This window comes from Drosophila sulfurigaster, chromosome 2R (assembly GCF_023558435.1).
Source record: "Drosophila sulfurigaster albostrigata strain 15112-1811.04 chromosome 2R, ASM2355843v2, whole genome shotgun sequence".
In the NCBI taxonomy this organism is placed as follows: domain Eukaryota; kingdom Metazoa; phylum Arthropoda; class Insecta; order Diptera; family Drosophilidae; genus Drosophila; species Drosophila sulfurigaster.
Genome location: NC_084882.1, coordinates 12619269 through 12643004, shown reverse-complemented (window position 1 = coordinate 12643004; position 23736 = coordinate 12619269). Strand labels below are relative to the sequence as shown.

Sequence of the window (23736 nt, the reverse complement as noted above, 5' to 3'; positions counted from 1 at the left end):
TGGGCCAAGTTCTAGTTGTTGTGCGTTGAATGGCGAAACTTGGTGGCAAAGTTTGTGCTCCTTGTAATCGCTTAAGCCAATTACAAAAAAACTTAACCTCAATTTTGCAAGCAGCTGCCATTCAAAATGCTAGAACTTAAGGAATGTTGTCACTCAACTTCAAAAAAAAAAATAAAATAGAAATAAAAATGAAGATGAAGATGAAAATGAAATGAAAAAATTGTGTTTCTGCGTTTCCTGTTTATGCCTCGCTGCTACTAAATACCTGTTAATGTTGAACCCACCCACCCCAAAGATCCTAGGTCCTTAGTTCTTAGTGTCCTTCAATGGTCAACCAGCTGTCTACTTTCCCTTTGCTCTGACAGCTCATTATTAATGCATTTTGATTTTGTTAAAAGCAGCACACTGCACATTGAATATGTCTCGCTCTCCTTGTCCCTCTCCCTCTCTCAGCTTGACACCTGGGCAACATTTCATCATTTGTATTTAATTCTAGCAAAAGTGGAATTATGTTTTTCTTAAGATACAAAAACACGATTGCTTTCAACGACTAGTTGCGTATTTATTCATGAGTTGCTGCGCGCTTTCAATTCACCGGAATCATTCCACTCTCTAATTAGCATTGCAATTTGCCACCTTGGTTTAACACATGAACATTCTCGTTTTTTGTTGCTTCGCTAATTCCAGCAGAAAGTGCTTCCATGCCGCCTACTACTATCTGGACGATCCGCCACATCATCCCAATGCACCGCAGGTCGACTGGGAGGTGCCCGTCAAGATTGGCGATGAAATCCGCGCTGCGGTCCCCGTCAATGAGTTTGCCAAGCATGTGGCATCGCTGCACGCGGATGGCGACATTGGCTTCAGTCGCGAATACGAGGCTATACAGAACGAATGCATCACCGATGATCTGGCCTGCGAGCACTCGCAGCATCCGGAGAATAAACGCAAGAATCGCTACCTCAACATTACAGCCTGTAAGTGCAAAGCAAACGCGAAAATATTCTCGAGCCATGTCGCGTATACTTAATATTCTTATTCATACTTTCAGACGATCATAGTCGCGTGCATTTGCATCCCACGCCCGGGCAGAAAAAGAATCTGGACTATATCAATGCCAATTTCATCGATGGCTATCAAAAGTCACATGCCTTCATTGGCACCCAAGGTCCGCTGCCCGATACCTTCGATTGCTTCTGGCGCATGATCTGGGAACAGCGTGTGGCGATCATTGTGATGATCACCAATTTGGTTGAGCGTGGCCGACGCAAATGCGACATGTATTGGCCCAAGGATGGTGTTGAAACCTATGGTGTAATACAGGTCAAGCTGGTGGAAGAGGAAGTCATGTCGACGTACACGGTGCGCACGCTGCAGATCAAGCATCTGAAGGTGAGTAAAGTGCAGTCAAAAATGACATTCTTAGAAGTCAACTAAATGATATCTCTTCTCGCTTGCAGCTCAAGAAAAAGAAGCAGTGCAATATGGAGAAAATCGTCTATCAATATCATTACACCAACTGGCCAGATCATGGCACACCGGATCATCCGCTTCCAGTGCTCAATTTCATCAAGAAATCCTCAGCCGCCAATCCCGCCGAGGCGGGTCCCATTGTTGTCCACTGCAGGTGAGTGAAGCACAAAAATACACAGTACAATAAAAAATACTAGGAGCAAAAAAAAACATTGAATCATGCTAAAATCGTGCCAGCAGATTTGTACTTTGGTATTATGAATTTCTTTACAAAAAAAAAAGCAAGAACAAAATTCTCAAGTTTCAGAAATTTTCGAAATCGTGCCAAAAGGTTTTTACTTTGATTTTGATGAATTTTGATGGCACTCTTTAAGCACAAAAAAAAAAAGAACAAAATTCTTGAGTTTAAGAAATTTGCAATCTAAAAAGAATGATTCTTTATTAAGCATTTAAATCTTGTTTCAATAACTATTTTAGGTTAAAATCTTGTTTCTTGTCTCAAGAACTTATTTTTAAGATACAAAATTGTTTAACCTGCGAAATTGCCAATATTAAAAAATGATTGTTTATTAAGTATTGAAATTTTGTCTTAATAACTTCCTTAGATTGAAATCTTGTTTCAATAAAATATCAATACATTGTTCAGCTTAATTTCTGTTCTAGTTTTTAGAACGTAATTTATTTTTTTTGTGAAGCAATTTTGAACTAGAAACTGACAATTGAATTTCCATTTACTCTCACAGCGCTGGCGTTGGACGCACTGGCACCTACATTGTGCTGGATGCGATGCTGAAGCAGATACAGCAAAAGTCGATTGCCAACGTCTTTGGCTTTCTGCGACACATTCGCGCCCAGCGCAATTTCCTTGTCCAAACGGAGGAGCAGTACATCTTTCTGCATGATGCTCTGGTCGAGGCGATTGCCTCCGGGGAAACCAATCTGCCCACCGAGCAGATCGAGGAGCTCAAGAACTGCACTCCGTACTTGGAGCAGCAGTATAAGAACATCATACAATTCCAGACCAAGGACATACACATTGCATCCGCCATGAAGCAGGTGAACTCGATCAAAAATCGTGGCGCCATCTTTCCCATCGAGGGCAGTCGAGTGCATCTGACACCGAAGCCCGGCGAGGATGGCAGCGATTACATAAACGCCTCGTGGCTGCATGGTTTCAGGCGACTGCGCGACTTCATTGTCACCCAGCATCCCATGACGCACACGATAAAGGACTTCTGGCAAATGGTCTGGGATCACAATGCACAGACCATTGTGCTGCTCTCATCGCTGGATGATATTGTAAGTGACCCAAAATTGAAATTCTAAGTCTGCTTTAGAAAAAATGCAAATAAAATAATTACTGAGGGAAAATTTTAAAATTACTTTAATACAACAACAAAATTCGACACATTTTTCTCAGCTTTTAATCAATATTAAATTGTTATTTACCAAAATTACAAAATTGTCAATTCAGTCATCAAAATTTATCCCATTGCTTAACGACCTAATAGCAAAATGTCTTTTATACGACACATGAAATGTCCGCTATAAACTATGAAGTGATATTAAAATTATCAATCAAAACGTTTGAAAGAGATATTAAAATTATCAATAAAAACGTTTGAAAAAAAAAACACCTTGAAAGTGCAAATGTTTGTCTTCAAGCTGTGATTATATTTTAAGGCTTTTCACTCATATTAAGTTTGTTGAGATTAAAGCTGAAATATTACGAAATTACAAAATAATAATATTCGTAAAAATTTCCTCAATGATGAATTATATCAAGGCAATTATATCTGTTAAAATATGGCTGCTAGTTAAAGGTTGTTAAGATTATTATACAAATATTACAAAATCAGTTAATAGTCTTCATAAAAATTCACGTTATTGCCTAGTATGCAATTATCTACAAAATAAATCCCATAGAAACACAAAAAAATGTTCTTAATTAACAACCTTTTTTCTGCATCATTTCTAAATCATATAATCAATATTTGAAAGGTAAAAAGAGTTAACAACAATCGTTTGAAATTGCAGAACTTTGCGCAGTTCTGGCCGGATGAGGCCACGCCCATCGAGAGCGATTACTATCGCGTCAAATTCATGAACAAGACGAACAAGAGCGACTACGTGAGTCGCGACTTCGTCATACAGTCCATCCAGGACGACTACGAGCTGAGTGTGAAGATGCTGCACTGCCCCAGCTGGCCAGAGATGTCGAATCCCAACAGCATCTACGACTTTATTGTCGATGTGCACGAACGCTGCAACGATTATCGCAACGGTCCCATTGTCATAGTGGACAGGTGAGTTTCGAGTTTCGAGTGTGTCCTTCCACCGTGAGAATCCTATTAAATAATCGCATTGTTCTTGCAGATATGGAGGAGCACAGGCGTGCACCTTCTGTGCCATCTCATCGCTGGCCATTGAGATGGAGTATTGCAATACGGCGAATGTGTATCAGTATGCAAAGCTGTATCACAATAAGCGTCCCGGCGTCTGGACGTCCAGCGAGGACATTCGTCTCATCTACAACATTCTGTCCTATTTGCCTGGCAATTTGAATTTACTGAAGCGCACGGCATTGCGTACGGAATTCGAGGATGTGACAACGGCCACGCCGGATCTCTATAGCAAAATCTGCAGCAACGGTAATGTTCCACAACACCTACAACAGCTACAACAGCAGCAGCAGCAACAGTTGCTGCTGGCACAGCAACAACATCTGCTGCAGCTGCAAATGCAACATGAAACACAACAGCAACTACAACAACAACAGCAACAGCTACAAATTCAGCAGCAGCAACAGCAGCAGCAACAACAGCAAACACAACAGCAAAATCTCATTAGTCATAATAGTCATCAAACAGAAGTAGGAGCCATAACAAAATCAGACACAGAAACAGATACAAATACAGATACAGAATTAGGAACAGCAACAGCCACAGCAACTGCAACAACAACAACTGAATCAGCTTCAACAACAAATACTAATTCTTCCTTATTACCCATCTCATCATTGTTACCACCCACAGTTGCTCCATCATCCATCACACCCACACCATCATCATCAACGTCCAACAGCTCCGACAACAACCATACAACAACAGTCCCAAACAATCTAACAACAACAACAACTACATCTACAACAGCAACTCAATCATCAACAACACCAACACCTACAACACCTGCAACACCTTTAAATGATCTAACCCATACTAATGCTAATCTTACCACTGTTACTACTACTAATAATGCTGCTAATCTGGTCTCTGGTGATGGGTCTTTGTCGCTGTCGTTGTCGTCATCGATGATGCTGCTGCCGCCTGATGAACATCAACAACAACAACAAATGCTGGCGCTGATGCAACAACAAACCCAACTGCAACAACAATACAACACCCATCAACAACCACAAATGGATAATGCCAATTGCTTGTCGAATGTTGATGAATTGCTCAATCCCCCAATCAACCCGATAATCAACAATATGAACAACAACAAAAACAACAACAATCTGCAACAACAACAACTTCATGCAGCAGTCACAGATGCTCAAAACCTAGATATTGTAGGCTAAACAACAACAACCAGAACACAACACAAAATTATGAATTAAAATATGAATAATTTTATATGTATGTAAAGGCTAAGATATGATACATTTAAATATAATTATAAATATATAAATACATTAAATATAAATTACAATTACAATTAACGCTAATTAAATTTAATTATGTATACACTTGAATGTATTTAAGCGAGTGAACTAAGCGTTTAGCGCTAATTATCCTTCAACCTATTATTTATGATTTTATTTATTGACACGCCCCAAAATTGCTTTTATTCCATTGACGCCCCTTAAATATGTTTAAATTAGTCACAAAAACTAAACACACAATATAGTCAACAAAATAAACAACAACTAGAAACATAGAAAACAAACATAAAAACAAGGCACACAATTATATTACATAACGATTAACAAGTATGTAGCTTAACGCACAAAACTGAAAACTGAAAACTGAATGCATAGTTCCCCACACAAATAAATAATACAACAAATAAAGAGCCTATGATAATAATTATTATAATAATACTACTTATTTGTATCCCTGAAAGAAATTGTCCTTTTGTGCCATGCTCTTAACACTTAGTTGATATCAGATCTGTAATTTTATTGTTTTGCAAAATTCAATTGATTCAATGTCCGTCCTATAATCTGTTATTGATACTGTTTTCACAGCTCGCATTTTTATCGATTACTTGTTGAACTTGAAATTGAAAAACAAAAATGAAAAAATGACAAAAAAAAAAAAAAAAAACGAAGAACAAATGCAAAATCTTAGTGAAAATTATGCGAATTTAATAGACGAGATGAGAAAGTGAACAAAAGAACATACACAAAACATACATATTCAAGAATTTATGAATACGATTTAATGTATTTTCCCAGGCACGTACACGAAATATTTTTCAAATTAACTTAACAAATTCAAATCAAGCACTTAACGAGCACATCACTGTAAATCCTAAACTAAAAACAAAAAAACAATTGAACTAATCACGCAACAAAATAAAAAACCCAGGCGCATCACAACTGTAAATACTTTAAATATAAATTACGTAATCAAATCAAAGATTGCATGAAAGAAACGGAAAAATAAGTAATGTTTAAGATGACGATATAAATATTGTAAAAATACAAAATACAAATAAATATATATATATATAAATACGATATGATAAAACTGCTTAGCGTTTAATGTTTAAGAACTAATTAATTTGTAAAGCAAATCGCAAGCAAAGTATTACTAAAATATAAATTCATGTGGAAAAAGCGAATGCAAACAAAAAATATTCAAAATTGTTTTTCTCACTTGTGGAATATGTCAAAGCAAAGAAAAATATAAAAAATACATTTGTCAAAACGTCTCCCCAGAGGCGAAGATTTCAGATTTGAGATTTAACATGCCAAGCTTTCATGACATAAATTACGTATTCCCAGTCCCCCATCTAAAACATGTACAGAATTACTTAACATCCAATTGAGTTTTGCACTCTTGAATTGCCATCGCTATATACATACATACATATATATATATATATATAAATATAATTCTAAGAATCAACAGATTGTGCATGTACAAGTTTTTCTTAGTAATCGGTATAAGTATAAATATAGTATTAAATGCTAACGGAGCAGGGTGCTATGAATACGATGATCGATCGATTGGGTTCTGAACAGCAGCACAGTACAATTTAGCACCCACAATCTATGCTTGAGTCAGTTTCGTGCCCTGTTTTTAGAAAGAAAAGAAAAACAGTTAAGCAGAATAGAAAGTAATCGATTTACACATTTGTAAGTAAATATAATATATGTATATGTATTTACTGATACAACAAAAATGTTTTAAAGACTGGTTTTTTGTACACTTTATCTTAAGCAGGTATACTGAATTATGATTATAATGTATTATTGCATCTCTCAGCCCTTTTTACCTTTAATCCTTAACGTACGTTCCTTGATTTGTCCATGTCAAAGATATTTGGTTCTCACATTTGAATTCTAAAAATGCAAAAGGTATACAAAAAGTTCATGTCTGTTAAACGAATTTGATTTACTTTAGATCTAAATGTGTTGTCTTCTTCTTCTGGCGATATCAGCATAGTTAAATATAGAGTGGACTTTTGTTTTATTTAGCCAACAAATGAACTTATATTAATGCATTTCTTAATTCAAACAATCCACAAGTAAAAATGCAAAATGAACATTTGAACCTAACGACCAATTTTTGAAATTATGTTTATTGAGAAGGGAAATTGAAAACTCTAGGCTCTCTTTTTACAGTTAAGTGATTAAGAGATAAAAAACAAAAAGAACAATGGATGTGTATGTACTTATATCCCGAAGGCTTGTAAATTCTCATACTAAAAGGCAACCTAGAATGCTTCATCTGTAATATAAAGACCATATTATTTCCAACTAAACGATAACTAAAGCATTTTAACTATTATAATAAATAAATAAATAAATGAAAAAACAACAAAAAAATGACAAAAAGAAAGTAGCTATTAGATATACATAAATGTATGTAATACTATAAAAAAGAGAAAAGAACAATTGAATTGAGTGAATGAATGAGAATGAATATGAATATTTGTAAATGACAGCCAAACAACCTTGACGATTCTTGGCCCCAGCCAATGTGAAGAACACAAGATCTGAAAAACCAATCGAAATAAAATAGAACACTGCACACACTTCTCGAGCAAGGAAACCTTTCCAAGACTAACTACCTTCACAAATCATATATAATTAAATATATATAAATATTATCTAATTGACGGTGTTATGCAATTTATAAATGTGATGAATGTCAAACTTAAGCGTATAAAACTAAAAACCTTAAAAAAAAAACCCACAAAAAATCCATAAACGAGATTAGTAAGAAAGCTGAATGTAGCGACAACTTAAGTAAGCATAACCGATGATTTTAGAACTAAGCAAGAGATAAACAAGCGAATGGATACAAACAAAAGAGCAGCCCATAGTTTTTAAAAGGGAATTACAGAGTAGCAGCAAAAATAAAACAAACAAATCCAGTAGAAAAGCAGTCAGAAGGAATCATGAATCGAAAGTTTGTAAAATCAATGATTCGGCAAATAGAAAACTTGGTAAACGCTTCAAGAGTAGTGCACGAAGAAAAAGAATACGATAATGAAATGAAAGTATCTCGATAAACAAAAATGATGAAAATAAGTTTATGTATGTACACCTAAGTTACTGAGATAAGCCAATGAAAAGTTGATATGGATGCAAAACAAAAAACCGAAAACAAAAAAAAACTTATAAAACTAAAGAGAATGCAAATAAAAATAAAGAACATCTGATTACTCACCGTTGTTGGGCACATTTTAAGTTGTCGCATTCGTTTGCAGCACAAATTCAATTTGCAGCAAACCAAATTGACTGCGAGGCAGCACATCTGGAGTCCAGCTCAAAAGCAAGCCACTCTTGGGATTCTCGCTATCAAAGAGCATGTTAACCATATAGAGCCGAAGTCTTGTATAGACTTGACGTTGCTTGGACGTCGCTGGCATCGGCGCTTGGCGCACATAAGGCTCAAAGTGGCCATCAGGTTGACGTTCGAAGGAGCGCTGTAGTTGGAGGCTAAGATTGCGACTGCTGAAGATGCGTTTGACGGTATGCGAGGCTCTAAAGTGCCACTCGTACTTGCTGCGTCCTTTGTGCTTGCCACTCGCTATCACCGTGACATTGTCCAGTGGACGCCGCTTGATGCCCGCACTGAAGCTCTTGTTAAAGTGCGAAAAGGTTTCCTAGATAAAGAAATAGATTAGAGATCAAGAGACAGCTCGAAGGGACTCCAACTTACCTTATGCACATGCAAGCTGTGCTGCACTGGACGTGTGCTCACAGCTGCCTGCTCCGCCACAGGCTCAATGGAATCGTTGATCAGCTCTATCACATAATCCAGCCACGCCTCGTATGCCAATGCGGGCTGCACCTCAACACCCACAGTTTCCACAGTTGTTGTGTTTGTTTCATTTACAATTAAAGTACGCTTCGCCGGCAATGGCGGCTGCTTGCGAGTCTTGACTTCCTTGACGATTTCAGATGCCTTGATGGCCGTCTCCTTAATTACCGATATTGTGGGTAATTCAATGGCTGGCAATTGATTTGCGGGCGCTGGCGGCGGTGCTAGAATGTTGAAGGGTTCGCTGATTAGCGGCAGCTCAATATCATCGCTGCATAAATCAATTTGATCGGTTAGTTGATATTGATCCATGAGCTCAATGTTGCAATCGGTTAACTCGAGATGTTGATTGTGCTGCTCAGCATAAATGTCATAGTTGGACAGCAGCTGAGCATCGTTGGCGTAGCGGACCACAGCATTGTTGCTGGCGCTGTTTTGCGTTGGTGTTGCTGCATCCACATTGTAGACAACATCGGAGAGATCTTCCGGCAGCGACAGCAACTGCAAAAAAATATTAAATGTTTATTTTTATTGCATTACGAGTTGACCCGGCGAACTTTGTTCCGCCCTTTTTTTTATTATTTCATTCATTATTATTTCTGTATTTTAGTACATAGGTTGCTCTTCACCTAAGAACCTTAATGTTCGCTTCTCGTGTGGCACGAAGTCGATTATTTCGTATTCTTCTTGCATTACGGCTTTGTCGGGAAAGATTCGATCGTCTTGGTCGCGGCATTGCTGACGTTACGCTCACAGCCTACTTACTGTTATTCATTACTATAAGTGCAGCCATTTCGATGGAGTACGGGATAACGTACGGGATAAAAAGTAGCCTATGTCCGTCTCCTGGCTCTAAGCTACCTCCCTACCAATTTTCACTCAAATCTGTTCTGCCGTCCTTGATTTATAAGTGGTCTAACATATCACGACTTTCTTTTATATATACAGATATTCAATAGGAACAAACTTACATCGTTAGTCACTTCATCGTCAAATATATAAATGTCCTCTGGCGGCTCCATGTCGCCGCCAATATTGATGCTCAGTCCTAGACGCAAATCATCGTGCATTAACACCTCGCCCAGCGGCGTCTCCAACTTGGCGGGCATCCAAAACGATTGTAGACTTTTCGTAAAGTTACCATACACTGTTTTTCCCTGCGGTGAACTTAGAATCCCCGCAAGCACCAGCAATATATGATCACAAATCTCATCCTGCATCACCAGCGAATTGTCCGGCTCCACAATGATCTTCAGCTTGCGACAGGCACATGCATAGATGCCCTTCTTGGTGGACAAACCGTTGGCCAGCGCAGTCACATGCAGGTGCGCCGCAGGAAACGACTCCGAGCGCTCGCAACGCACTACGAATGTTGTGGCATTCAGTCGTTGCACGGCAGGCAGTTGTTCCTGCTCCTCCGCTGATTTGTACTGCTGCCAGAGCTGCTGCTTCTGCTCGCGGCTAATGTTGAGATTCCAAAGCACTTCACGGCTGACACTATAAACCGTTGCCTTGGGCATCTGTTCGCTGCACTCGCGACACGCTTTGATGTGCTTGCAATTGTTGTTTTCGCTCTTGCAGGCATCGACATGGCAAATAGCTTTGCTGGACACAACTGCAGCATTGGGCTGCAACGATAGCGTGACATCCTCGATGCACACGAAGTTGCGTGATTGCTGTGCATCCTGTTGCTTGAATTCCTTGATACGCAGTGAGTAAATGGCACAGCCGGTGCGATGACAAATCAATTGTACGCCGTCGAGGGAATTTTTATTTTGTGGGCACAGGGGATTGCGGCAGAGCAGCGCCCGACTGCCGTTGATGGCGCCACAGCTGGAACATTTGCGAAGGCCGCGTAATGTGGCAGGTTGATGATTGGTTTGTTTTGAATCTAGTGGCATTGATAGCGGCGTTCGTTTCGCGAGGGCGGCAAAGACATACACCAGGCGCAAAATATTAGAGCGATTAGTCCTGACATTCTGTTATTAACAGCGATAACTATTCGCCGTTACAATAGTAGTAGTCATATCACTTGTATAAATATTTTGAAAAGTTTAATAAAAATAAAATCGCGATACAAGTAATTTGCATTGCTGTTTTCAAAGTGCTGCCAATTCATCACATTTAACGTACACATAGCAGCGTAAAACTGAAATCGATTTATTAAGAGCCAATCGATATTTCTCGCTAAAAAACTGTTACTAATATTAAGATTAATACTTAATACTTGCTTCAAAACATTTAAATAAACAGATTTAATATATACAACAACAACAAAAATTATACGAATAAAAGATAAAATCGCATTAAAATTATTTATTTAACAATATTGGAGCCAATTCGCCACAATTAACCAAACAACAACAACGCAATCACAGCACACATCTGTTATCGATTTATTGAGCCCATTTCGATATTTCTAGCACTGCTCCATAAACGTTTGAATTTGCACTTAGAAACTTTATTTGCAAATTCATACTAATTTAAGTCACAATTAAATTGCATGTCTCTGTAGGCTCTGTAGACTATCGAAACTGACTTGTGCCTCTATCCAGCGTGCCACAGTCAGCAGCAGTTGTTCGTTAAAGTTGTTGCTCATCAATTGCAGGCTTAAAGGCAAACCAGCTTTAGACAAGCGCACAGGAATCGAAACCGCTGGAATACCAGCCATATTAGCGGGCTGTGTACAAAAGTCCTGCACAGCACACTGATCACGATTGCTCAGCGTTATAAAGTCCTTATAAACTGGTGCATCACTTAGCGTTGTAGGAGTCAGCAATATGTCCACTTTTTCCGCTTCTTGCTCCGCCTCAAAAACTTTGACAAAGTCCTCAGCTATCAGACGACGAACACGCAATGCCTTCTCAAAGTAATGATCGTAATTCTTGCGTAACAGCAGAAAATTACCTGTCAGTATGCGTGTTTTGACAACCTGATTGAAACCCTCTGCCCGAGATTGGGCATAAAGCTGTTCGGTGCTGCGTTCGTCGGCTGCACGATGTCCATACTCAATGCCGTCATAGCGTGCCATATTGCTGGCCACCTCGCATTGATTCAGAATAGTATAGACGAATATACTCGCTGCTGTGTTTGGCAGCGACACTTGGCGCACTTTAGCGCCAGCAGTCTCTAGTAGATCAGCTACCTTGGTCCACGTTTCCAACACCTCGGCTGAGAGCCCATCACAATGATATTCCTTTGGTATGCCAATCCTCAGAGAGCTCAAATCAATTTGGTCGACTTCAGGCAGTTGCAACTTTTTGTATGGCCTCTGTACGCTAGTGGAGTCCAATGGATCTGGTCCTGCCACTGCATTCAGCACATGAACGCAGTCGCTGACCGAACGCGTTAAAATGCCAGGCACATCCATGGAATTGACTAAAGGAATTAAGCCATGACGGGAACAAAGACCATAAGTGGGCTTAAGACCCACCACACCACAGTACGAGGCAGGATTTCTAGTAGAACCACCCGTGTCAGATCCAATGGCGCTGCAGAATAAAACAATTTAAAATAAATCAATTAACGCGCAATTTTCAATCGATAACATATATGTACTAGTAAAACCACAGATCGCCAAATGGATTGCTGCAGCTACTAAACTTGGCCGAAGTCGATTTTTAAAACAGCACGGTCACAATCCAAACTAGATCATTTACTTAACATCTTGTATCACAATCAATTGCACTGCAAAAGCATTCTAATTTGAAATTAACAATTTTAACCCATTTACATTCTAAAACGATAACATTAGTGAAATCGATTGTTACAACTGTTAAATTTGGAAACAGCTGATTTTTCAAACAGCTGCACGGTCACTCTGCGCCCAAAGCGAACGAGACTGAAAAACATTTACGAAGTTTTGCTAAATAAATTGGGCATTCTCAAACAATGTCTGCGCTTTTTCGCCTAACAAGCCGCGCCGTGGCATTGCAACGCTCGGTAGCATTTAATGCATGCCGCAGCATCAAGACATCTCCCAAAAAGGACGAGACCGTCGCAGCACCTACCAGCGTTACAACCGAAGATTTTGCCAATCCTAGCCCCAAGAACTGGATGAGCTATGGCTTCGATTACAAGTCAGAAGCGGAAGATCGCAAAGCAACCAAATCAACATTCTTCGTTGCCGTCACCTTGTGTCTAGTGTGGGGCACATTCTACTGGTCATATTTGCCGGACACGCAGCTTCGCAACTGGGCACAGCGCGAAGGTTTCCTCGAGCTGCGACGCCGCGAGCAAGCAGGCTTGGATCTGGTCAGTCCCGACTATGTGGACAAGGCAAGCATAGTGCTGCCATCGGACGAGGATTTGGGTCAAACGGAAATTATTATTTAAAGAAGAAATCCCTTTTTAGTTTTTGTTTTATAAGCGAATGTTATGTAATGGAAAGAACTCTGGTGGACATAGCTGCGAGTGTCGCGCACGCTGCACGCCAATAAAATTGCATATATCAAAAATCATCGTGCTGCAGTGTGAAGTTGATTAATAAAATGCGCCCAAGAAATCTATACACAACTTTTTTGTTAAACATCTTGCGTTGCCAATTGAGGTTATGGAGAATCATGTAAACAAAGATACATTTTTTTACTTACGCATAACACAAACCAGCGGCAACAGCTGATGCCGAGCCACCTGAGCTACCACCAGCTATGCGCCAATTATCCTGGGAAGCCAAGTCTTCGCTCCATATATTCTTAGTGGGTCCGTAAATGGAATCCACGGTGCCAGCGCCCATGGCAAACTGATCCATGTTCGTTTTGCCCACCAACACTGCGCCCGCTTCACGCAATCTTGCGCTCATCGTTGCATCGTAGGGTGGCACAAAATCCTGTAGCATGCTGCAATATCAAGTTAATGGACATTAATAAAAATAAGTCAGATCTTTATTTAGTAACCTACCGGGAGGCGCAAGTTGTGTGCACATTGGCAGTGCAAAAATTATCCTTTATGGCCACAGTTATGCCATCTAGCTCGCCAATAGGTTGCTGCTTTGTATAGCGCTCTGTGGATTCCTGAGCCTGCTGTCTCGCCAATTCGGGTGTCGCACGCACCAAGGCATTCAGTGTCTTTAGCTTAACGGCATCCTCGAGTGCCTGTTCCGCCACTTGTAGAGGAGAGAGTTGTCCATTGATGTAACCGGCAGTTAGCTAAAACATTTGTCACTTTATAGAAGAGTATTCAAATTCAGTTTGCTTGTGCATATACCTGTTTAATACTCAGTTGCAAGTGACGTCGCATTGTTAATTGAAATTTGCAAATTAAAATTTGTATTTCATATACTTTTATTTATAATGCATATTTTAAACAAACTAATGGGCTTTAGATTTAACCATCAATAAACTGTTGCAAACAGCACCCTGTTGACTAGAGATGTGAGTAATGCCGATTAATTAAAATTTGATTGTAAGCGGCCAATGGGCACCGTCTCCAATATGCATGATTAGTTATTATTATTTTATGCATGCCTAGCAACAAATACATAATAGCAGCTTTTTAACATTTTTATTTAATAAAAATTGAATGGTTTTATTTGCAAGACAGTGGAAAGAAGATTTATTTACCTTGAAGCAATTGCTATTAATTGGTATATTTCAGTATATTTGCAAATTGCAACTGGGGTCTCGCAACTTTAGCTTTGGCGCCTGTTTCAAAATGGAATTAATTAAAATATTCGAATTGTTTATGTCTAACAAGCAAGCAAATGCACATATATTTTAAAAAACATTCCGACATTTTTCAACGATTTGTACTACTACATTAAAGTTTAAAATCTATACATTGTACATTGACATATTTTTTCCCTTTACTTTTTCGATTGTCCTCCACCATCATGCGCTGTGGTTGTATTAAGAGATCTGTTTGCTTCTGATTGCTCGTCCTCTTTCTTAATCTCCTGTTTAACGTTGGTAGACGATGGTTCGTCATCTTCAGTTTCAGATTCGCATTTCTGTAGACGATAAAAATATATAACAATTTGAAATATAAAAACGAAATATGGGAAAAATCTATAAGAATGAGATTATGTACATGTAGCAGGATGATTTCAATTGACTTGATTGTGAAATTTTATTGCAGCAATGAATCGAGCCAAGGCATTTCATCGATGCTCGCTAGAATATTCATAATTTCAGCTTCGACTTGATTGAAATCAATTGGCACATCATTTAAGTTGGCAATTGATTCAGCTTGATGTGGAATTTCTTCTTCGTGATCTAAAATTAATCCGTTCGCATCGTCAAGCGCCAAATCCAGACCATTATCGTCCATGTCCAGCAACATGGCATAGTTCTCATCAATCGTATTGGCTGTTTCACTATTAAAATTCAATAGACTATTTGACATCGGCGATCGATTGTCAACGTCTCCATCATCACTGTCTGGTGCACTTGGGCGACTTGAGGCAAATACACTTTCGATCTTCGGTGTGCTTGGCACGCCATAAAACTATCGTGAGGTGAAAGGAGTTGGAGATGGGTGGGGAATGAGAGGTCTGTCTTTTATTTCAACATTTTTTTTTGTTTGATCACAAGCTTGTTCATTTTAAACGCTATGCTAAATACGAAATACTTATGTATGCGTGTCGTATGTCTAGCTAGGACTATATACTATATAGTAAGCAACACTACCAACTAATCGAGGTATATACATGTATGCTGTATATATAGACAAGTCTGTGTATGATGTATGCAAATGTATACAAAATGTAAGCGCGCAAGTGTTTTTTGTTTGGCTTAATTAAGGTGCTAGTGGTTGAGGTTGTAGTAGTGATTGTGGTTTGGTGGTTGTGGTTTGGTGGTTGTGGTTGGTGGTAGTTGGTAGTAGTAGAGTTAGGGGCACAGCCTCTGTTTAACGCACCTTTTGTATGTACTGACGCTTGGCCGGTGCCACATTCAAATGCAGCACACACGTCGAGTCCTCGAGAATGCTGGCCACAGGTTCTTGGCATACGACTCCACTGCGCTCGACACCGCAAGCACGATACAACACCTGCCGCTTATCCTCGAGTATGTGCTTGCGGCAGTGCTTACAACAGGGCAACGTGCGTTCGCCGCACTTGACGCCACCTTCGGTGAAGATGCATTTGGGCTGACTAGAAGATTTAGAAGAGAGCATAGTGTCTCTCGAGCGTTTCTCCTTCATCTTCTTGTAAAGCACCGCTTCCATGCCTTGACGGCGATGGTAACTATTGAGTGCCTTGAGCTGTTCGTACTGCTTGCGCTCATGCGGCGTGTCCTTCAGTTGATCATGAATGCTGCCTGCAAGTGAATATCGAAATTAATAAATATATATTCGAAATGCCAATTGCAACTCTCAAGCATTTACAGTATGTTTCACGCTCGCGGCGTATGTCATGCAAATAGCTGCGGCGACGCTGCTTGAAGACGTGTTGCAAGTGATTGATTTGTTCGCGATACAAGCCCTGCAGCTTAATCAGCTTCAACTCTGAGAGACGCACTGCTTCCGCTCTGGTATAAACGCCAGCGTGCCTACAAACAACAAATGTTAACTTAATGATAATTAATTAGGTGCTTTCCGGGCTCACTTGAGTGGATCATCCTCCTCGGAATCGACACTTTCGTAGTCCGATTCATAAAACTCTACATCGCGTGCTGTGTTGCGCAGACAAGGCGGATCCTCATCGTTGCTAGAACTGTCTGAGGCATAATCCAAAATGCGACGACGCTTACGAACGCTGGTCACAACCTGTCCAATGGTGTTGGTGTGATCCTGATTGACTGCAAGTCAATAATAATTAAATAATTGTTTAAGTCTTCATAACAATGCAAACTTACCAAATGGAGTCACATGTGGTGATACAACATCAATTTCATCATCGTCCGGCTCATGTTTGGGTAGCTCCGGTTTTATGTCCTCTACATTAATGTGATGCGACAAACTGTTCAAGAGGCTCTCATTGGTTTCCACACGACTACGCAAGCGACCCACTGATAAATGTGTCTTTTGCAATTGGGTTTGACGATTGTGTTCGAAGCACAACGTGGTCAGAATCTGTTCTTTTTTTGTGTCCAATTTGGGCACCGCATTGGTGCACTTGCGTCCATTGGGATAAACATGGGAGCATTGGCGATAATTGGCGCGTGGATCACGTAAAATGTGGCGAATGCAATATTCGTAGCCATCAATGCGCATCAAGCTGCATTCGTATGTGGGATTACTGCAATATTTGATTTTTGCCAGTTCACTGTGTATTTGATCTCGCAGTTTTTGCTCCTTTTCCGGTGTGCAGGCAGTGCCCGTGAATCGGGCGCATTGCCGCAATTGATTGGGCGAAAAACTTGCCATTTTCACGCACAGTTTCGACAGATTTTCCAACGACGACGACACAATAAAAATGCGAAGCAACTCACTAGTGATGTCACTTAAAACGATAATACTGCTTGTTATCGAAGCTTGCTGATGATGTGACTACCGTAGCTGATAGCGATGGTAACGATTACTACAAACATAAATAACTTGGATATTTTAAGCGTAGTAAATTTCAAAATTATTGAAATTTATTATATTTAATTATAAATAATCTATATTCGAAACTAATTTTATAAATGGTGTTTTAGCATTAATTTTGATATATTAACCGCCTTGGAACCAGTTATCGAAATTGCTGTCGATATACATATATATATTGAGTGCATCGCCAAAAGCCAGAGATGATGAACGAGGGAAACATGAAATTGAGATGTAAGTTGTAAGTTTTGAATTTGCAACGTTTATTTATGCGTTTAATTACAGATGAGATGTCGGAGGACAGTGATGCCATGGTCGATATGGAAGCCGACAATGAACAGCTAGAAAACACACGCTCGCTTTCAAAATCCATGAAGAACAAACGTCGCAGCTACGTCTGGAATTATTTCAATCCAGTTCCCGATCACTCAGATGTCTACAGGTGTCAGATCTGCAACGAAACATTTGGCAACAAGACCGCCAATCTGGGACGTCACCTGCAAACTGTGCATGGCGTCAATGATGTGGTCAGTTAAAGGCCCGCAATATATAAACCGCATTGATAACAAAAGTTTGTTTTCCAATTGCAGCAACCTGACGATGCTGTTAAAAAAGGTCGTCCAAATCGCAGCATTGTGTGGAACTTTTGCACCAAGCTGGATCACAAGCGGGCACTGTGCCATCTCTGCAAGAAGGTGCTATACTTTGGCGGTGGCAACACCTCCAATATTACCAAGCATCTGAAGCGAATGCACGCGGAGAAGATCGAAGAAGTCGTAAGCAGTCTATTATAAACATTAGTAATGATTTCACTTAAAGCAAGTTTCATACTAGACACATCATATGCCACGCAGCCTACAGTTTGGCGCAGATCCCGCTTCGGCCTTTAGAAGGGAACGCAAAGGCTCTAGTTATGTGTGGAACTATTGCGATAAGCTGTCGAAGAACACGGTGCTCTGCAAGCTGTGCAACAGACGCATGCGTTTCCACGGCACAGCAAATGTGATCACGCATTTGCAGCGCAGACACGACATCATGGACGAGACGACCGTGGTGAAAGTGGAGTCCAGTGATAATGTGCAAGATGTCGCAACATCCAGTACTTCCAATGAACAGGGATTGCCATCGACCCGGCGTAGCATCATTGGCAGCGTCGTCTGGAAGTACATAACACGACTCTCGGAGGACACGGTGCGTTGTCGTGTGTGTCTGAAGAACTTGTCGTATCAGGGCACCAGTAATCTACAGCGACATCTGCATCGCATGCACAACATTATATGGCATCTACAGGACGTCAACCAAGTAGGTGTTAAGTTGGAATCACAAGATGCAGACATGGAGAGTTCGTTCTTTAGCTTTTGCGAGGCAACCAGCGATAATGGAGTGTGGAAGTGTCAAATGTGTGCAGAGCAATTTGAAGATAACGGACACATGGAGGATACCATTAGCAGGCACATGATCAAGATTCATGGGGCGGCAATGCGATGCGAGTACGATGATGTAAGTTTGTTTGTATATATAATTATATCTTATAATGATTCTTGACTTAATTAATTTCTCACTTTTCATAGGACTATCCTGTTGTGGAGCAGGAGGGAGACGAGCTGGGCACGCTTTACTCCACAGTGATAAGTGAGGATAGCAATTCGGGCGGAGACAGTGGCGAGCCGCCCGAGCCAATAGAGATTTCAGCGCCCATCTCCGATGAAGCTCTTTACAACGACATCATCGAAATAGAAGAGGATCTCAACGATGTAGAAGAATTTGGAGCTGACTTATATGAAAGTGCTGCGGGTGAAAAATCACCATCGCTGCAATCGGGTGAAAATGCTTATTCCGATCTGAGCAATCAGAGCAACGATGCGCAGTTGGTAACGACAACAATACAATCGGATGATACTCCACTGATGAGGGAACTCAAAGAGGATGTGTTGCGACAGCAGGCAATGTATTTCAGCGAAAAAGCTGGTTTCTATCGCATGCAAAAGTTTCTGGTGGCGCAACAGGTGCGCAAAGAGCGTTTGGAATTTGAGAAGCTTAAAGAACTTGTCGATACAACAACTACAAATTAATGCATACGTAGATCGTATATATATTCGTAGCATAGCGTATAGTTTATAATTATGTATATAAGTGTAATGTGTAAGTTTTTAAGTTCAAACTGTTACATAAACCAACCTAACATTAATGTGCTTACATCCTCTAATATTATAACAAGCAAATGAATTAATTTTTATGTTAATTAATCAATTGTCGTCGACTACGTTCATGTCCAGTAACAGTTTCTTTGCCTGCAGATCAATCAAACGTCTCTTGGCCCTGGCCAATTCAGCCATCTCATTGTAATAAATGGTCTCCGCCTTTAGCTTTTCATCCAATTGTGTAGTGGGCTCCGTCAGAGAATTTGTGTCGCCTGGATGCTCCAGGGAATTGGTCAGATTGGAGGGTTCTTCTTCACAGTGTCGCGGCACCATCATTTCTGTATTGTCCACCACATATTCATAGAAGGGTTCCTGTGACATAAATTAATTAATTTACATCTAATGAAGAGAATATTTCAATAAGCTTACTTCATCATCCATGTGATCCGTGACCTTCTCAATGATGCTATCGACATCATCGAAATCCACCTTTTCCAATGGATCGACTTGACGACGCTCCTCGCCCTTTAACAGCTCCTTCTTAGGTGATATCAGACTGTGTTGAGAATAGCTCAGATTTTTGGAGAAATTGTGATGGCGCCGGATAATGTGTCGCATCAAATTGGACGACGAATGCTTTGATGAGAGCGTTTTGCTACAATGTTTGCACTTTGCCATAAACTCGGAAATGCGCACAAAATGCGCCCACAATTTGTTGTTTTTGCCAATGACTTTGTTGCGCATCTCGGGGTGATGATGTTGCTGCTCGTGACGCTGCTGTTGTTGATTGTCAATTATGGTGCGTACTGCAGTTTTAGTCTCGCGCTCTCCCATGTTGACATCTGCGCCCAAATGGAGATCGGGATCCGCATCGGTTGCGTTGAGTTCCTCGCGCAGTTCCGCCAGCATTTTTCCCTCGTCGCCAGCAAATATGGCGCGAGCGAGAAGTTTGTGATTGCGAATTAAGTGGCGCGTTAGATTCGAGGATGTGTGTTTAGATGACAGCGTCTTATCGCAATGCTTGCATTGCACAACGTACTCGGTGAGGCGGTGGAAATGTGACAATGCTTTGGCATTCCTGCCTACCATATTTATGACGTTGGTCGTTGGTTCAGCAAGCCTCCGGTTTTTGTTTACACACAATACAATTTTGTGCTTTGGTTTATCAATGTCTGGTTCGTTTTGCGTATTTTGTTGGATTGGCGAATCGCTCCGAATTTGGTTCGCTCGAACAACTTCAATAATCCTGAACGACAAAGTGTATTTTTAGTTCGTGTACAGTTGGGATAGAGAGACCCTCGATGTATCGACAATATCGATGCCGTTGGTTTGCTAGTAATGGGCAAATTGACACATTAATCGATATTTATCGACTGGTAGTTCTTTTTGACGTAATTGAACTATTATTCCAAATCGGTGAACGCGCGCAATATGTTTTTTTTTTATTATTTGGAATTTATACACTTTGATATTATTCTTATATTATATTAAAGCAATAATGACTTTTTTTAATGATAAACAATAATAAATAAATGAACAAATAGAAGTGGAGAAATATCGAAAGAAGTAATAATTAATTATGATATGTAGTTGTAATTATTATTTATTATTAAATTTATCTATATAATTATATATACATATATTTGTTAAATTGTTGTTAATTGATCTACATTTATTTAATAAATATATTATTTTGCCAAAGTTGGCAGTCATTTGATAGCAACCCTGTATAAGTGCTGCCCATCGCTGTCAAATTGCACTAGTACTGCCCATTCGATAACCTAAAAATTTTTGACACGAGGTTGTGCGTGTCTTTTCCTTTCTTTCTCGCTTTTTACTCGAACATGGGTGAGTCGTCGGCTTGATGAAAATGCGTTAAAATATCAAGAAAATCGTCAGTGATATGCTTAAAAACACTACAAAAGTGCACAGAATACACGAATGCAAGCGTTGCAATTAAGGAATATGTGAAAAATGTAAAATTCGCTATATATTTGTGACTTGAAGTTTGAACAGCAGGCAGCACCACCGCGTGCTACAGTGTTGTGTGTGCATGTGTGTATGTGTGTGTTAGTGCGATTTTCTTGATGTTTAATTTAAAAATTGAATGGATTGTAATTTGTATTTTATTTGTATCGATTTAAGGTATTAGCCGTGATAGTGCACACAAGCGTCGCGCCACTGGTGGCAAGCGTAAGTCGCTCCGCAAGAAGCGCAAGTTCGAGCTGGGCCGCCCCGCTGCCAACACCAAGGTGAGTTACCCCTCCCGCCATCACTCAGCCCATATTAACTGTGTATCGCCATTGTTGTTAAATGATGTTAACGCGTGTCAACTGCAATAAGCACGCGACTTGTTCGTGAGCAATATATCTTTGATGATTTAAATGCATTATGTTCGGACTACTGATATCAATACATGATTCTCTACATCTGACTTGTGATATGTTCGCTATATTATAAACTATCTTTTTATCTTACAGCTTGGCTCTTCCCGCGTGCACACCGTGCGCACTCGTGGTGGTAACACCAAGTTCCGCGCTCTGCGCCTCGAGAACGGCAACTTTGCGTGGGCCTCTGAGGGTGTTGCCCGCAAAACTCGTATTGCCGATGTTGTGTACAATGCCTCCAACAACGAGCTGGTGCGCACCAAGACGCTGGTGAAGAACAGCATTGTTGTCATCGATGCCACGCCATTCCGTCAATGGTACGAGTCACACTATGTGCTGCCTTTGGGACGCAAGCGTAATCCCAAGCACGCACAGAAGGAAGATGAGAACGATGTGCTGACCAAGAAGCGCAGCGAAAAGACCATGAAGAAGTATCTGGAGCGCCAAAAGTACGGCAAGGTCGAGCAGGCTCTTGAGGATCAGTTCACCTCTGGTCGCATTTTGGGTATGTTTCTATTTCCCTCTTTTTTTTTTTGAAGTTACGTTTGCTAGTCGATGATGAAAGAACTCTAGCGATCCAGCTACTTTTATGCAACAATCTTGTTTTAAGTGCGTTGCAGCCAGCTGGGTGTGATTTTTGCTTGTCATAGTTACTCTGATGACATTTCTGTAAACTCTTTAGCTACGCTTTTGTTTTGTATGTTTCTCTATCTAATGTATCTCTTCTCTCTATCTGCAGCTTGCATCTCTTCCCGCCCCGGACAGTGCGGTCGCTCCGATGGCTACATTCTGGAAGGCAAGGAATTGGAATTCTACCTTAAGAAGATCAAGTCTAAGAAATAAAGGCACTAGATAAGAATGCAAAACAAACAACTGATTTGCAAACAGAAACAAATAAAACGGCTTGTTTTTTTTTATAAGAAAAACTTTGAAAACTTTACTAATTGATCGCTATTGCAATTCAACTATGTTCAATAGTTTTTGTTTGTAATATAACATAATTTCTATTAAAATCAAAAAGAGAGCGACCTTTTACAAAAGCTGAATACGTATTCTTTAATGCAGAGATCTTCAAGTGAATTACAAGGTAGTTTAATTTGATTTGTATGTTAAACTAATTATATCAGGGAATATACAACAAAATGGTAGTCGAATCGTTATTATATAACTAATGCTTACTATCTTAACGTGTTAGGTATTAGTTGGGCGAGTTTTTCAAGTTGACATCTATTGTTTATGGCTGAAAATTCGATATAATTGCTACATAGTTTCAAAAGTTTCAAAAGCAGTTAGAACACTTCCCATCCATTGTATTGTGTTAGCAAGAACTTTAATTCCCCGGACTATTGGTATAAAAGGCTTTAAAAGAGACGTGACCGATATCATGAGCTATTGTTAATCAGAATGACGAGGTTGGGTTATGTCCATCAGGTAGCTGAAAGATAAATATATATTCCTTCCTGTCGATTAGTTTCCTGTAATTAAGTTGAAGTCATCACTAATCAATTTCGACACCTGAAGCTGACAAATCCCTCAATAAAAGAAGATTGTAAAAAATCTTTGCTGCAATTACAAATGCAATTCAAGGAAATAATCAAGATTGTATATCTAATAATAATTAATTTGCAGACATTTGTGTATTCTAGAAATCTATAATTTTTCTTCAGTATCGAAAGGTGTGTTTATTTACTCGTAATTTTGTTAAACCAATGAAATATTAATTTAACCATAGAGGGATATTAAATCTAGATTCCATATAGATTTCTT

The 23736-nt window shown here is 39.8% G+C and overlaps 8 protein-coding genes and 1 non-coding gene across 16 annotated transcripts in view; 5 read left to right on the top strand and 4 right to left on the bottom strand.

The window, feature by feature from the left end:
• LOC133837837 (tyrosine-protein phosphatase 99A) overlaps positions 1 to 5391 on the top strand; it is a 110193-nt gene extending 104802 nt beyond the window's left edge. Inside the window, 6 exon segments of the mRNA XM_062268736.1 lie at positions 688 to 977; positions 1052 to 1392; positions 1461 to 1627; positions 2217 to 2772; positions 3511 to 3779; positions 3850 to 5391. Of these exon segments, the coding sequence (XP_062124720.1) occupies positions 688 to 977; positions 1052 to 1392; positions 1461 to 1627; positions 2217 to 2772; positions 3511 to 3779; positions 3850 to 5053 (2827 nt within the window). The 3' untranslated portion in view covers positions 5054 to 5391.
• The window catches only part of LOC133837838 (uncharacterized protein C2orf42 homolog), a 139796-nt gene extending 128798 nt beyond the window's left edge, over positions 1 to 10998 (bottom strand). For 2 of the 6 annotated variants that reach the window (XM_062268739.1, XM_062268741.1), the window contains exons 1-3: positions 9947 to 10996; positions 8874 to 9476; positions 8379 to 8817 (exon numbers count right to left, since the gene is read on the bottom strand). In XM_062268739.1, the coding sequence (XP_062124723.1) occupies positions 8395 to 8817; positions 8874 to 9476; positions 9947 to 10876 (1956 nt within the window). In that variant the 5' untranslated portion in view covers positions 10877 to 10996 and the 3' untranslated portion in view covers positions 8379 to 8394. The other 4 variants (XR_009893871.1, XM_062268742.1, XM_062268740.1 and 1 more) reach the window with 4 other exon arrangements.
• Positions 10999 to 11276: 278 nt separating this feature from the next.
• Positions 11277 to 14340, bottom strand: LOC133837842 (glutamyl-tRNA(Gln) amidotransferase subunit A, mitochondrial). The gene is made up of 4 exons (XM_062268747.1): positions 14181 to 14340; positions 13875 to 14122; positions 13568 to 13813; positions 11277 to 12466 (listed from the first exon to the last, which is right to left on the bottom strand). Exons 1-4 carry the CDS (start codon positions 14211 to 14213, stop codon positions 11470 to 11472), a joined length of 1524 nt encoding a protein of 507 aa, XP_062124731.1. The 5' UTR covers positions 14214 to 14340; the 3' UTR covers positions 11277 to 11469.
• LOC133837845 (NADH dehydrogenase [ubiquinone] 1 beta subcomplex subunit 11, mitochondrial) lies at positions 12753 to 13490 on the top strand. Its single transcript, XM_062268751.1, has one exon. It carries the CDS (start codon positions 12867 to 12869, stop codon positions 13308 to 13310), a length of 444 nt encoding a protein of 147 aa, XP_062124735.1. The 5' UTR covers positions 12753 to 12866; the 3' UTR covers positions 13311 to 13490.
• Positions 14341 to 14651: 311 nt separating the features above from the next.
• Positions 14652 to 17362, bottom strand: LOC133837839 (KAT8 regulatory NSL complex subunit 2). Of its 2 annotated transcripts, XM_062268743.1 has the most exons (6): positions 16769 to 17362; positions 16519 to 16711; positions 16299 to 16462; positions 15831 to 16231; positions 15003 to 15419; positions 14791 to 14922 (listed from the first exon to the last, which is right to left on the bottom strand). In XM_062268743.1, exons 1-5 carry the CDS (start codon positions 17277 to 17279, stop codon positions 15042 to 15044), a joined length of 1647 nt encoding a protein of 548 aa, XP_062124727.1. In that variant the 5' UTR covers positions 17280 to 17362; the 3' UTR covers positions 14791 to 14922; positions 15003 to 15041. The 2 variants fall into 2 exon arrangements, with proteins under 2 accessions (XP_062124728.1, XP_062124727.1); XM_062268744.1 differs by lacking the exon at positions 15003 to 15419 and having other exon boundaries at positions 14652 to 14922; positions 16769 to 17358.
• A 130-nt stretch (positions 17363 to 17492) lies between these two features.
• LOC133837840 (uncharacterized) lies at positions 17493 to 19814 on the top strand. 2 transcript variants are annotated; one of them, XM_062268746.1, is made up of 5 exons: positions 17493 to 17675; positions 17727 to 17965; positions 18032 to 18217; positions 18276 to 18941; positions 19013 to 19814. In XM_062268746.1, exons 1-5 carry the CDS (start codon positions 17645 to 17647, stop codon positions 19511 to 19513), a joined length of 1623 nt encoding a protein of 540 aa, XP_062124730.1. In that variant the 5' UTR covers positions 17493 to 17644; the 3' UTR covers positions 19514 to 19814. The 2 variants fall into 2 exon arrangements, with proteins under 2 accessions (XP_062124730.1, XP_062124729.1); XM_062268745.1 differs by having other exon boundaries at positions 17727 to 17968.
• On the bottom strand, positions 19553 to 20898 carry LOC133837844 (uncharacterized). The gene is made up of 2 exons (XM_062268749.1): positions 20012 to 20898; positions 19553 to 19954 (listed from the first exon to the last, which is right to left on the bottom strand). Exons 1-2 carry the CDS (start codon positions 20669 to 20671, stop codon positions 19688 to 19690), a joined length of 927 nt encoding a protein of 308 aa, XP_062124733.1. The 5' UTR covers positions 20672 to 20898; the 3' UTR covers positions 19553 to 19687.
• A 402-nt stretch (positions 20899 to 21300) lies between these two features.
• Positions 21301 to 22869, top strand: LOC133837272 (small ribosomal subunit protein eS8). Its single transcript, XM_062267960.1, has 4 exons — positions 21301 to 21430; positions 21728 to 21834; positions 22063 to 22474; positions 22709 to 22869. Exons 1-4 carry the CDS (start codon positions 21427 to 21429, stop codon positions 22810 to 22812), a joined length of 627 nt encoding a protein of 208 aa, XP_062123944.1. The 5' UTR covers positions 21301 to 21426; the 3' UTR covers positions 22813 to 22869.
• On the top strand, positions 22585 to 22630 carry LOC133839725 (small nucleolar RNA R442). The gene has a single exon (XR_009894135.1). It is a non-coding gene; the product is annotated as a small nucleolar RNA R442 (small nucleolar RNA).
• Positions 22870 to 23736: the final 867 nt, after the last annotated feature.